This window comes from Rhinopithecus roxellana, chromosome 19, assembly GCF_007565055.1.
Source record: "Rhinopithecus roxellana isolate Shanxi Qingling chromosome 19, ASM756505v1, whole genome shotgun sequence".
In the NCBI taxonomy this organism is placed as follows: Eukaryota; Metazoa; Chordata; class Mammalia; order Primates; family Cercopithecidae; genus Rhinopithecus; species Rhinopithecus roxellana.
In genome coordinates this window covers 3,100,874-3,115,531 of record NC_044567.1, presented here as the reverse complement: position 1 = coordinate 3,115,531, position 14,658 = coordinate 3,100,874, and the positions used below count along the sequence as shown (strand labels likewise).

The window sequence follows — 14,658 nt, the reverse complement described above, 5'->3', positions numbered from 1 at the left end:
GCTGATGTTTAAAAATTTTGGTAGAAACAGGATTTTGCTGTGTTGCCCAGCCTGGTCGGTTTTTTTTGTTTTTTTTGTTTTTTTTTTGAGATGGAGTCTCACTCAGTCGCCCAGGCTGGAGTGCAATGGCGTGATCTCTGCTCACTGCAAGCTCTGTCTCCCAGGTTCACGCCATTCTCCTGCCTCAGCCTCCCGAGTAGCTGGGACTACGAGCGCCCACCACCACGCCTGGCTCATTTTTTTGTATTTCTAGTAGAGACGGGGTTTCACTGTGTTAACCAGGATGGTCTCGATCTCCTGACCTTGTGATCCTCCTGTCTTGGCCTCCCATAGTGCTGGGATTACAGGTGTGAGCCACCGTGCCCGGCCAACCCAGCCTGGTCTTGAACTCTGGGCCTCAAGCCGTCCTCCTGCTTTGGCCTCCTAAATTGCTGGGGTTATAGGCATTAGCCAACATACCTGGTCTCTTTTTTGAGGTGTCCTTTGCCTACGTATTTTTTGCAATTTTAGTGTTTTTCTTATTAATTTGAGGTCTTAACTGAATCTCTCCAAGATACTTTTTTTTTCTCTCTCTTTTTTTTGAGATGGAGTCTTGCTGTGTCGGCCAGGCTGGAGTACAGTGGCATGATCTCAGCTGACTGCAATTTCCACCTCCTGGGTTCAAGCAGTTCTCCTGCCTCAGCCTCCCAAGTAGCTGGGATTACAAGTGTGCACCACCACGCCCGGCTAACTGTTTTGTGTTTTTAGTAGAGATGAAGTTTCACCGTGTGGGCCGGGCTGGTTTCAAACTCCTGACCTCAAGTGATCTGCCCACCTTGGCCTCCCAAAGTGCTGGGATTATAGGCGTAAGCCACCGCGCCTGGCCATACTACTTTTTTTTTAGTTTTTTGTAGACAGAATCTTGCTTTCTCACCTAGGCTAGAGTACATTGGTGCAATCACAGCTTATTGTAGCCTCGAACTCCTGGGCTCATATGATTCTCTTGCTTCGGCCTCCCAAGTATCCAGGAATATAGGCAAGCACCATCACACCTAGCTAATTTATAAATTTTTTTGTGGAGATGCTGTCTCACTATTTTGCCCAGTCTGGTTTCCAAAGCTCAGGCAATCCTCTCACCTCAGCTCCTCAAAATGTGGGGATTACAGGCATGAGTCACTGAACACAGCCCCAAATTTAAGGGATTGAATTCATTGATTCATTTTTCTCTCAATTTTTAAATACTACGATTTTATTTTTTTCCTTTATTTTTTTTGAGACGGAATCTTGCTCTTTTCACCCAGGCTGGAGTGCAGTGCCACTGTCTTGGCTCACTGCAACCTCCGCCTCCCAGGTTCAAGTAATTCTCATGCCTCAGCCTCCCTGAGTAGTTGGAATTACAGGTGCATGCCACCACGCCCAGGTAATTTTTGTATTTTTAGCAGAGTTAGGGTTTCACCATGTTGGCCAAGCTTGTCTTGAACTCCTGACCTCAAGTAGCTGGGATTATAGGCACGTGCCACCCATGCCCAACTAATTTTTGTATTTTTTTTTTTAGTCAAAATGGGGTTTCACCATGTTGAGCAGGCTGGTGTTGAACTCATGACCTCAAGTGACCCGCCCTCCTCGGCCTCCCAAAGTGCTGGAATTACAGGCATCTGCCACCGTGCCCAGCCACAGAAGATTAATTCAAATGTTAGCTCTGTTACTTATTATTAGGAAGGGCTAATTATTCAACTACTCTTAGTTTCAGTTTCTTCATCTATAAAATGCAAGGGTTTTTTCTAGACAGCCTATGGTCAACTCCAAAATTATATTAGGATTGAGGCATTGTTACTTCAGCATTCTTTTTTTTTCTTGTTTTTAACTTTTTTTCGTCTCGTGTAGGTGCCTTTTACCTTGTATTTGAGTATATGGACCATGACTTAATGGGACTGCTAGAATCTGGTTTGGTGCACTTTTCTGAAGACCATATCAAGTCGTTCATGAAACAGCTAATGGAAGGATTGGATTACTGTCACAAAAAGAATTTCCTGCATCGGGATATTAAGTGTTCTAACATTTTGCTGAATAACAGGTAACATAGTAACCAAATAAGATTAATCTCTTTCCTCTTTTCCTCTGACCTTTTTAGTTTCAAATGGTTAATTGGTATTATAATTAGACCTAATAGTGCAGTATTCACACACACATTGAGTTTTTAGTGATATTCCCTATGTTCAGTGTGGGAGAAACATGCCTGCTCCTTCGGCTGTTCTTGAGCCTTTCTCGGTTACCAGCTTTCTGAGTAAACATTGATGTGCAGTTGGTGATTGGCCTTTTCTGCCCAGTACTTACTCATAGGTTTTAATAGTGTAAACAAGCAGGAATTTGGTGATGAACAGGTGTTAATTCATCAGAAGTTTTTTATCATCTGCTTTCTTCTTTTCTGTTTATTTGCCTATACTGCATTGGTAATATCAGAGGTATTATGCACAGTAGGTTTTTTTTTTTTTTGAGACGGAGTTTCACTCTTGTTGTCCAGGCTGGAGTGTAGTGGCGTGATCTCAGCTCACTGCAACCTCCACTTCCCAGGTTCAAGTGATTCTCCTGCCTCAGCCTCCCGAGTAGCTGGGATTACAGGCACCCGGCACCATGCTCAGCTAATTTTTGTATTTTTAGTAGAGATGGGGTTTCACTATATTGGCCAGGCTGGTCTTGAACTCCTGACCTCGTGATCCACCCGCCTTAGCCTCCTAAAGTGCTGGGATTACAGGTGTGAGCCACTGCGCCCGGCACACTAGTTTTTTTTTTGTTTTGTTTTTGAGACAGTCTCGCTCTGTCGCCCAGGCTGGAGTGCAGTGGCGTGGTCTCAGCTCACCGCAAGCTCTGTCTCCCGGGTTCACGCCATTCTCCTGCCTCAGCCTCCCGAGTAGCTGGGATTACAGGCACCCGCCACCACACCCAGCTGATTTTTTGTATTTTTAGTAGAGGTGGGGTTTCACCGTGTTAGCCAGGATGGTCTTGATCTCCTGACCTTGTGATCCGCCCACCTCGGCCTCCCAAAGTGCTGGGATTACAGGTGTGAGCCACTGCGTCTGGCCCTGGCACACTAGTTTCTTTAACAGCCCTACTTGCTGAGGAATAAAGAACAAATCTGGTACCATTTAAATCGGGCAAGTATTTAGTTCTTTAGGTAATTAGGTTGTTTACCTCTATTTTTGTCTGATTGACTCATTGTTTTAAACATTTCGGTTCAATTTTATCTGGGGCAGACATTATATAGGAAAAAAGAAAGATTATGACACATTTCCTCTCTTTATGGTGTAGAATAACCAATCTTGCATGGTTTCCTGGGACTTTCCAGATTTTAGCTCTAAAAGGCTCACATGAGACGATTGAACACTGGAACTCAAAACTTTTGCAGGAGAAATAAATTACTCAGTTCAGTAAACTTTTATTAAGCTCAATTATTTTTTTCCCTTTGAATTTGAGAGTATCTGGAAAGATGTAGCCTTGAGGAATGAATAAGAATTTATCTGAAAAACTGATAGTGGGTGATCAAATTTCTAGGCAGAAGAAGCTGCATGCCACAAAAGCACATAAACATGAAAATAACATGTTATGTCTGGAAACCTGTAAACAGGTCAGTATTTCTAGAGTAAGAAAAGGGAAGCACATAACGGCCAAGAGATGAAGCTGGATAGTTACATAGAGCGCATTTATGGATCTTGTATGCCCCACTTAGGAACTTAAACTTTATCTGTATTTGACAAGGATCAGCATAACTTGAACCCAGGAGGTGGAGGTTGCAGTGAGGTGAGATCAATCCAGCCTGGGCGACAGAGCGAGACTCCATCTCAAAAAAAGAAATAATCTTAGTCTGAGTCTAATCACTCTGTCGCCCAGGCTGGAGTTCAATGGCAGGATCTCACTGCAACCTCCAACTCCTGGATTCAGGCGATGCTCCTGCCTCAGCCTCCTTTGTAGCTGGGATTACAAGTGTCCGCCACCATGCCCAGCTAATTTTTCTTTTTTTAATAGAGATTGGCCAGGCTGGACTTGAACTCCTGACCTCATGTATCTGCCCGCCTTGGCCTCCCAAGGTGCTGGTATTACAGGCGTGAGCCACTGCGTCCGGTCAAAAGCGTATTTATGTTGCTTTCTCTGACTCATAATTCCTAGTAAAGTTGGAGGTTGGTGACTCTCCATCTATAGTAAATAATGCATTAAGAACTTCTGGCCTATATTATAGTATACTTTCTGCTGTTCCCTTTACTCCTCCATGAGGAGATGTCTCAAAGCAGGGAATAATTGCAGCTCCGTTTGGTGTCCTTTCTGGTGGGTAAGGCCCCTTTTGCTTCCTGACTTTCCAGAGTCAGAAAGCTGATGAGGTCCCAGACTAAATTGAATTTCCTCCTCAGGTTGCTAAGCAGGATACAGGAATCCCATGGTCTAGCCTGATCCATCCAGCCTCTTCCCTTACCCACTTAGCTGTGTCTACTCAGACCTCTGGGTGAGACGGCCTGGAGAAAACGGTGAAGGGTTGTCAGCTGGGCAAGGAAGAGAGAGAACAGTTGGCAAGAGGTAGAGAGAAGAACAGAGTTGGATTCCTTGATGTTCATTATATTTTAATTACAAAGTATAAATGAGACCAAATCATTTTATATAGAAGAGAGAGGCAGTCAGTCCTCTGTTTTGGAAAGGTCGCCAAATTATCACTTTATGCTCATAAACTGGAGGCAGAGAGAGACCCTCTTAAGAACTTTGTAAGAAATGGTCAGTGCTTGACATAACCCAGACACTACTAGTAGGGATGGACTCAGTAGATCTGTAGACTTTGGTTGAATGAGTGAATGGTAGATAGTGAATTAGAGAAAGTAAGACCACTCAGAGGTTTCTGGCTTGAAAAACTATCTAGATGGGTGGCACTACTAGCCAATACAAGGAAGACAGAAGAGTAGGATGGATGGGGTAACAGGCAAATCTCTTTTGGATATGTCTTTTATATATCCAGGGTAGTGATATTTAATAGCACACGGTCATTTGGGAATTCCAAACTACCAGTACAGATTTGGTAGTTACCAAGCATAGAAAATATATCAGAAATGTCACCCAAGAGAAATTGTCAGAGAGATAGGAAGAAAATAAGGAAAATATGAATGCAAGATAGGCAAGTTTAAGAAGGGAGTGATCATTGATGTCAGATGATGCAGGCAAATTATAAGAGAATCTGAAAATTAAAAGGTCAGTAGTGATATTAGTATGGAGTAAGGGGATGAGTAGCACAATTAATGGGAAGGTAGTGATAGGGGGTGTCTTTAATTTTTAATTTTAAGGACGGCAGATATTTGAATACATTTAAATGCTAAGGGGAGGCCAATGTGGTGGCTCACATGTGAAATCTTAACACTTTGGGAGGCTGAGCTGGGCAGGTCACTTGATGCTAGGAGTTCGAGACCAGCCTGGCCAACATAGCAAAACTCTGTCTCTACTAAAAGTACAAAAATTAGCTGAGCTTGGTGGTGCATGCCTCTAATCCCGTCCCAGGCCCAGGAGGCCAAGGCATGAGAATTGCTTGAACCTGGGACGCAGAGATTGCACCACTGCACTCCAGCCTGGGTGACAGAGCAAGACCCTGTCTCAAAAAAAAAAAAAAAAAAAAAAAAAAAAATGCTAAGGAGAGAGAAAATCTATACAAAGGGAGCAGTTAAAGATTTGGGGGCTGGGCACAGTGGCTCACGCCTGTAATCCCAGCACTTTGGGAGGCCGAGGTGGGCGGATCACGAGATCAGGAGATCGAGATCATCTTGCCCAACATGGTAAAGCCCTGTCTCTACTAAAATACAAAAAATTAGCTGGGTGTGGTGGCACGTGACTGTAATCCCAGCTACTTGGGAGGCTGAGGCAGGAGAATCACTTGAACCTGGGAGACGGAGGTTGCAGTGAGTTGAGATTGCGCCACTGCACTCTAGCCTGGCAACAGAGCAAGACTCTGTCTCGGAAAAAAAAAAAAGGCCGGGTGTGGTGGCTCACGCCTGTAATCCCAGCACTTTGGGAGGCCGAGGCGGGCGGATCACAAGGTCAAGAGATCGAGACCATCCTGGCCAATATGGTGAAACCCCGTCACTACTGAAAATACAAAAACTAACTGGATATGGAGGCACATGCCTGTAGTCCCAGCTACTCAGGAGGTTGAGGCAGGAGAATCGTTTGAACCCGGGAGGCGGAGGTTGCAGTGAGCTGAGATCGCGCCACGGCACTCCACCCTGGTGACAGAGCGAGATTCGGTCTCAAAAAAAATAAAAAAATAAAAAATAAAAAAGATTTGGCAAAGAACCAAAATAATTTAAAGGAGAAAGGTTCTAGAATAGATGGGATCGAGGCCACAGGTGGAGGGATTGATTATCCTTGGTCAAGAAAAGAGATTGACATACTTTTTATGTGTCGTTGAACCTTGAACAACATGGGTTTCAACTGTGGCATGTCCACTTATACACAGATTTTTATCCAACCAAAGACGAATAAAAAACAATGTTTGCAGTATATGAAACTTGTGTATATGGAGTACCAGTGTTTCATATATGCTGGTTCTGTAAAGCCTACTGCAGGACTTGAGTTTGCTTGAATTTTGGTATATATGGGAGTCTTAGAACCAATCCCATAGATATACTGAGGGATACCTGTAATTAAAAGGAAAGAGGAAAGTAAGATTATAGATGGAAGTAAGTTTACTGGAAAAAGGTAGGATGTTAAGTACCTCTCACCTAATGACTTTAATTTTTTCACTGAAGAAGATCATTTATTAAGTAAGTGTAAGAGGGTAGGGGATGGATTAGAGCATTAAGGAGAATGCCAAAGGTCTCTAATGACAGCCTTACTGAATGGAAGTTGCGGATTACAGGCAAGTAAAAGGACTAATCAGTAGCATTCAGGAATTAACAGAGAGAGGAAAATCACACATTTTGCAGTGGCACCATACAATATGATTTTATAATTTTTTATTTTTATTTTTTTTTTGAGATGGAGTCTCACTCTGTCACCCAGGCTGGAGTGCAGTGGCACTATCTCGGCTCACTGCAACCTCTGCCTCCCGGGTTCAAGCAGTTCTCCTGCCTCCGTCTCCCGAGTAGTTGGGACTACAGGCGCATGCCACCACACCTGGCTAATTTTTGTATTTTTAGAGATGGGGTTTCACCATGTTGGCCAGGCTAGGTCTCAAACCTCTGACCTCAAGTGATCCACCCACACCCACCTCAGCCTCCTAAAGTGCTAGGATTACAGGTGTGAGCCACCACGCCCAGCCAATTATGTGATTTTTATTCTTCGCACTTGTGTTCAGCTCTCTAGGTAGAGCGGAGAAGGCAGATTTTCTAATGATCCAGAATTAGGGACTTATGGATTAGCTATATCACAAGCTAAGGGAACCAGGAAGACAGTAGTTTGGTTAATTAACCAAGGGATCCAGGCAGGCAAGGGAAGGAAGTATTATGTGAGAGAGGGCTGAACTGGGAGGGAGTGGAGGCACTGTGTACTTGAAGGTCTTGTCAAAAGGCAAAAATGTTAAACCATGGTCTTAGAAAGAATTCTCCACATATTTCTGTATTCATCTTATTCCTTTGAGACAGGACATAAACAGTATGATGGCACTTCTTTTGTATTTTATTTTATTTTATTTATTTATTTATTTTATATTTTATTTTTTGAGATGGAGTCTCGCCGTGTCACCTAGGCTGGAGTGCAGTGGCACAATCTCGGCTCACTGCAACCTCGGCCTCCCACGTTCAAGCGATTCTCCTGCCTCAGCCTCCCAAGTGTCTAGGACTATAGGTGTCCGACGCCACGCCCATCTGATGTTTGTATTTTTAGTAGAGACGGGGTTTCACCTGGTTTCACCAGGCTGGTTTCAAACTCCTGACTTAAATGATCCGCCTGCCTCGGTCTCCCAAAGTGTTGGGACTACAGGCGTGAGCCACTGCACCCAGCCTGTTCTATTTTATATTGCAAAAAGTTACCAATACTTCCACACTTCATACTGAGTCACCTTAATGGTTTAGTTGGAAGGAAAAGCAGGAGTCAGTAAAAGTGCTATCAGCGGCCTGGCTTGGTGGCTCATGCCTGTAATCCCAGCACTTTGGGAGGCCAAGGCAGGTGGATCACCTGAGGTAGGGAGTTCAAGACCAGCCTGACCAACATGGAGAAACGCCATCTCTACTAAAAATACAAAATTAGCCATGAGTGATGGTGCATGCCTATAATCCCAGCCACTCGGGAGGCAGAGGTTGCAAGTGAGCCGAGATAGCGCCATTGCACTCCAGCCTGGGTAACAAGAGTGAAACTCAATCTTTTTGGGGGAAAAAAAAAAAAAAGTGCTATCAACAGGTTCTATAGCAGACTAAATTCATTTAATAAACATTTATTTAGTACCTAGTATGAGCCAGGCAGGAAATATGTTAGATGCTGGTGATATTCAGGTCTACCCTGATTTCTGTAACTATATATCCATTTCTATTTTAACTTTCAGTCATACTATGTGCCTTGAATCTTGAATCGTCTCAGGCTTTCAGAGTAAGGATACCAAGTAATTTGAGGATCATCTTTATCTCAATATAAGTTAACTGTTTCTTTCTGCTTTTCTCACAATTTGCTTATAAATTGAACTTAACGTAATGGTGTTTGGGGCAAATGGATAAGGTACCTTTAACTTGACTAGGAATAAGCATTGATTTAATGTAGAAGTTTGTTGCTGGTAGTTACCTTGTTTTAATATTGTCCCATGTTCATATTTTGGGGAGCACCTCTTGGCCTTTTTTCTGTACTACATATTCAGTATCCCCTGTACTTGAGATGAAAATTCTTTTGGATTTCAGATTTTTGTAGATTTTGGAATATTTACATTATATTTACTGGTTCTGAACATCCCAAATCTGAAATGTTCCAGTGAGTATATCCTTTGAGTATCATGTTGGCACTCAAAAAGTTTCAGATTTTGCTTCAGACAGAGACGGGGGAAAAGGTTCTGAAAATTTTTGGATTTCAGATTTTTGGATTTGGATGCGCAATCTGTATCTCATTTTTTTGCCTGATCTGAGCTATTAGACACCTACATTGGCTTCCTGTAAGAGAGCGAGCTGGCTTTTCTTGCCCTAAGAGGTAGCAAGGCTGTAAATATGACTAAAGAGGTTACAGGAATTTAGATAATGATCATAATCCAAAGTAGTCAATAAATAGTTGTTGGGTTTTTTTGCGTTGTCCACCCCCTCCAATGAATAAAGAGTTTTAAAATAGATTCCCAACATTTTGCCTTGCAGTTTTCAAAATTATTCCTTCATGCAGGAGGAGAGAGAGCATCAGGAAAAATAACTAATGCTTGTTGGGCTTAATACTTTGGTGATGGGTCAAGAGGTGCAGCACACCACCATGGCACACATTTACCTGTGTAACAAACCTGCACATGTACCCTGGAACTTAAAAAAAACAGAATTCCTTTATATCACTGTCAAGGATAGAATATTGAGCAGAGGCCAGTCATGGTGGCCCATGCCTGTACTTCCAGCTCTTTGGGAGGCTGAGGAGGGAGGATCACTTGAGCACAGGAATTTAAGACCAGTCTGGGCAACACAGGGGAACTCTGTCTCTACAAAAAAATAAAATAATTAGCTGAGCATATTGGTGCATGCCTGTAGTCCCAGCTACTCGGGAGGCTGAGGCTAGAGAATCACTTGAACCCGGGAGATCATCAAGGCTGCAGTGAGCCACGGTTGCACCACTGCACTCCAGCGTGGGTGATAGAGTGAGACTCTGTCTCCAAAAAAAAAAAAAAAAAGAAACATTACTGAGCAGAGTGAAACATGGTTGGGATCTCCTTGAAGTGATTCTCAAAGCCTGATTCTCAGGCCAGCTGCATTGGCATCACATATGGGCCTGCTAGAAATGCAGATTCATGAGCCACGTTCTACTGAGTCAGCATCTCTAAGAATGGGGCCCAGGAAACTGGGTTTCTTTGCTTGTTTTTTCAGAGATAGGGTCTTGCTCTGTTGCCTAGGCTAGAGTGCAGTGGCCTCCCAAAGTTCTGGGATTACAGGTGTGAGCCACCATGCCCAGTCTGTTTGCCCTCTTAAATCTTTCTCAATCTAGAACAGCTCATTTCTTTTTTTCCCAACAATAAGTATTTAATCTAGCAGGTTCTAGGTACTGTTGTTTACCATGAAATAAACTTAGCTAAGGAGTCAAATTCAGAAAATGTAATAGTAGTTTGTTTTTTTTTAAAAGCCTACAGCATTATAATTGAACTAGTCAAAAAAGGTTTTTGTCTTTTTTTTTCTTTTTCTTTTTTTTTTTTTGAGACGGAGTCTCGCTCTGTCCTCTGGGCTGGAGTGCAGTGGCTGGATCTCAGCTCACTGCAAGCTCCGCCTCCCGGGTTTACGCCATTCTCCTGCCTCAGCCTCCTGAGTAACTGGAACTACAGGCACCCGCCACATCGCCCGGCTAGTTTTTTTGTATTTTTTTAGTAGAGACGGGGTTTCACCGTGTTAGCCAGGATGGTCTCGATCTCCTGACCTCGTGATCCGCCCGTCTCGGCCTCCCAAAGTGCTGGAATTACAGGCTTGAGCCACCGCGCCTGGCCTGTATGAAATTTTTAAAAAAGAAAGAGAAAAGAGTAGAACGAAGAGAGCAGAAGTTAAAGTTTATTTTTGTAATTCCTTTAGCTCCTAACTTGGCGCATGACTTTTCAGGTGTATTTTGGAGGCCACAACTATTGCTTATGAAAATAATTGTTTTTTGTTTTACAGTGGGCAAATCAAACTAGCAGATTTTGGACTTGCTCGGCTCTATAACTCTGAAGAGAGGTAAGGCATTAATAAAATTACATATGGGAAATAAGGTTTGTTTTTTTGAGGCAGGGTCTTACTCTGTTGCTCAGGCTGGAGTGCATGGCTTGATCTCAGCTCACTGCAGCCTCAACCTCTGTGGGCTCAGGTGATTCTCCCACCCTAATCTCACAAGTAGCTGGGACCATAGGTGGGTACCATCACACCTGGCTAATTTTTGTATTTTTAGTAGAGAAAGGGTTTTGCTATGTTGCCCAGGGTAGTATTGAACTCATGGGCTCAAGCTATCTACCTGCCTCAGCCTCCCAAAGTGCTGGGATTATAGACATGAGCCACCGCAACCAGCCAATAATTTTTTTTTTTTTTTTTTTGAGACAGAGTCTTGCTTAGTCGCCCAGACCAGAGTGCAGTGGTGCAATCTCGGCTCACTGCAAGCTCTGCCTCCCAGGTTCAAGCCATTCTCCTGCCTCAGCCTCCCGAGTAGCTGGGACTACAGGCGCCCGCCACCATGCCTGGCTAATTTTTTGTGTTTTTAGAAGAGAAAGGGTTTCACCATGTTAGCCAGGATGGTCTCGATCTCCTGACCTCATGATCTACCCGCCTTGGCCTCCCAAAGTACTGGGATTACAGGCATGAGCCACTGTGCCTGGCCTTTTCTTTTTGTTTTTTTTTTTTTTTTTGAGACAGAGTCTCACTCTGTCACCTGGGCTGGAGTGCAGTGGCATGATCTCCACTCACTGCAACCTCCACCTCTCAGGTTCAAGCAATTCTCCTGTCTCAGCCTCCCGAGTAGCTGGGATTACAGGTGCCCACCACTATTCCCAGCTAATTTTTGTATTTTTAGTAGAGACGGGGTTTCACCATGTTGGCCAGGCTGGTCTCAAACTCCTGATCTCGTGATTCATCTGCCTCAGCTTCTCAAAGTGCTGGGATTACAGGCATGAGCCACTGCACCCAGCTAAGAATCTTTTTTATTCCTGGATATTCTAGTATTCTGCAAGTTGCAGCAACTGTTAGAGTTCCCTAATTATCTGCAAGCGTTGTCACTTAGATTTTAGGCAGCAAATTTTATCTAAATTCTTGAATCGTCCCTTGGCTGGAATAAATAAAGTAGAATGGAAGTTATTTATTTCTCTCTCTTTTCTCTTCTCTTCCTTTTTCTTTTTCTTTCCCGGAGATTTGCACTTGTTGCCCAGGCTGGAGTGTAATGGCACGATCTTGGCTCACTGAAACCTCTGCTTCCCAGGTTCAAGCAATTCCCCTTCCTCAGCCTCCCAACTAACTGGGATTACAGGCCTGCACCACCACGCCTAGCTAATTTTGTATTTTTAGTGGAGACGGGTTTTCTCCTTGTTGGTCACGCTGCTCTCGAATTCCCAACCTTAGGTGATCCACTCCACTCGGCCTCCCAAAGTGCTGGGATGACAGGTGTGAGCCACCGCGCCTTGCCTTTTTCCTTTTCTTTTAATAGGCCAGGCGCGGTGGCTCACGCCTGTCATCCCAGCACTTTGGGAGGCCCAGGTGGGTGGATCACCTGAGGTCAGGAGATCAAGACCATCCTGGCTAACAGGGTGAAATCCCGTCTCTACTAAAAATACAAAAAATGAGCCAGGTATGGTGGTGGGTGCCTGTAGTCCCAGCTACTCGGGAGGCTGAGGCAGGAGAATGGCATGAACCCAGGAGGCAGAGTTTGCAATAAGTGGAGATGGTACCACTGTACTCCAGCCTGGGGGACAGAGCAAGACTTCGTCTCAAAAAAAAAAAAAAAAAAATAGAGGTGAGATCTTGCAATGTTGACCAGGCTGGTCTTGAACTGGCCTCAAATGATTCTCCCCTATAGGCCTCCCAAAGTGTTGGGATTATAGGCATGAGCCACCATGCTAGGCCTGGAAGTTACTTCTTTTTTTTTTTATTGAGACGGAGTCTTCCTCTGTCACCCAGGCTGGAGTGCAGTGGTGTGATCTCAGCTCACTGCAAGCTCTGCCTCCCGGGTTCACGCCATTCTCCTGCCTCAGCCTCCCAAGTAACTGGGACTACAGGTGCCCGCCACTGCACCCGGCTAGTTTTTTTGTATTTTTAGTAGAGACGGGGTTTCACCGTGGTCTCGATCTCCTGACCTTGTGATCCACCCACCTCGGCCTCCCAAAGTGCTGGGATTACAGGTGTGAGCCACCACACCCAGCCTGGAAGTTATTTCTTCATCTCCCACTTCTGACCAGTTTACTTTTGGAGTGTCAGGTTGCTATGGATTTGTTTTTCAGTCTCATCTTCATTTGGCACCTATTTCTTTTTTTTTTTTTTTTTTTTTTTTTTTTTTTTGAGACGGAGTCTCGCTCTAGCCCGGGCTGGAGTGCAGTGGCTGGATCTCGGCTCACTGCAAGCTCCGCCTCCCGGGTTTACGCCATTCTCCTGCTTCAGCCTCCGGAGCAGCTGGGACTACAGGCGCCCGCCACCTCGCCCGGCTAGTTTTTTGTATTTTTTAGTAGAGACGGGGTTTCACCGTGTTAGCCAGGATGGTCTCGATCTCCTGACCTCGTGATCCGCCCGTCTCGGCCTCCCAAAGTGCTGGGATTACAGGCTTGAGCCACCGCGCGCGGCCTGGCACCTATTTCTATTTGCATTTAGTTATATGAATATTTTTCATCAGAAGCCATTGTAAGTTTATGTCATGGTTGTTTTTTATATTTCAGTCGCCCTTACACAAACAAAGTCATTACTCTGTGGTACCGACCTCCAGAACTACTGCTAGGAGAGGAACGTTACACACCAGCCATAGATGTTTGGAGCTGTGGGTAAGGTTCTGTTAAGTTTTTCTCTTGTCTGTAACTTACGTATTGTTGACTTGTACTTTGTTTTCTCTGTACACTGGCTTTTTAGAGCTCTTATGGCGATAAACTTTTGGCCAGATTTCTGGGGAATCTGTTGAATATTTCTTAATGTCAGAGACCCTTTTTTTAAAAAACAGATTTCTTCTTTTTTTTGTTTAAACTTTGTTTGAATTGATATCTTATTTGGAAATAAGATATCCAATAAGGTTCATAGATTGCAATTGATTACATCAAATCTTTTAATTTTACATTCCCCTTCTATGTTACCTAATTTTGATTTATTTTGTTTCCTTATAATTTCCTTAGAAGAAACTATTTCACTTGTCCTATCCAGCCTTTTGTAGTCTGGATTTCAGAGATTGTATCCTTGTGATGATACATATATATTTTAGCATGATTTTTTATCTTTTTTTTTTTTTTTTTTTTTTTGAGAAGGAGTCTCACTCTCTTGCCCAGGCTGGAGTGCAGTGGCGCGATCTCCACTCACTGCAAGCTCCACCACCTCCTGGGTTCACGCCATTCTCCCACCTCAGCCTCCCTAGAAGTTGGGACTACAGGCGCCTGCCACCACGCCCGGCTAATTTTTTTGTATTTTTAGTAGAGATGGGGTTTCACCGTATTCGCCAGGATGGTCTCGATCTCCTGACCTCGTGATCCGCCTGCTTCGGCCTCCCAAAGTGCTGGGATTACAGGCGTGAGCCACCGCGCCCAGCCGATTTTTTATCTTTTTATTGTTTGAGACCGAGTCTTTCTATGTTGCCTATTCTCGAGTCCAGTGGCTGTTCATAACCATGATCATAGCACGCTATATCCTTGAACTCCTGGGCTCAAGCAGTCCTCCTGCCTCAGCCTCCTGAATAGCTGTGACTACAGGCGCATGTTGCCGTACCCAGCTTATCTTTTTTACTTTTCACAAATTGTAAATGGATTAAAGGTTGATTCCTCACCACCCACCCAGGGTCAGGGTAGTAAACCCTGAAACTACTTTACAGTTGGTTTTGAATACTTCTAACAAAAGTTGTATAATCAGTGGTACATCAGAG

General features: G+C 44.0%; 1 protein-coding gene across 13 annotated transcripts in view; it reads left to right on the top strand.

The window, feature by feature from the left end:
- CDK12 (cyclin dependent kinase 12) overlaps positions 1-14,658 on the top strand; it is a 111,231-nt gene that overhangs the window by 39,069 nt on the left and 57,504 nt on the right. For all 13 annotated transcript variants that reach the window (XR_004054978.1, XR_004054977.1, XR_004054975.1 and 10 more), the window contains exons 6-8: positions 1,864-2,053; positions 10,749-10,805; positions 13,478-13,579. Coding sequence is in view for 4 of the 13 variants with exons in the window: in XM_030923103.1 (XP_030778963.1) it covers positions 1,864-2,053; positions 10,749-10,805; positions 13,478-13,579 (349 nt within the window). In the remaining 9 variants the exon portion in view is untranslated. The remainder of the gene's footprint in view (positions 1-1,863; positions 2,054-10,748; positions 10,806-13,477; positions 13,580-14,658) is intronic.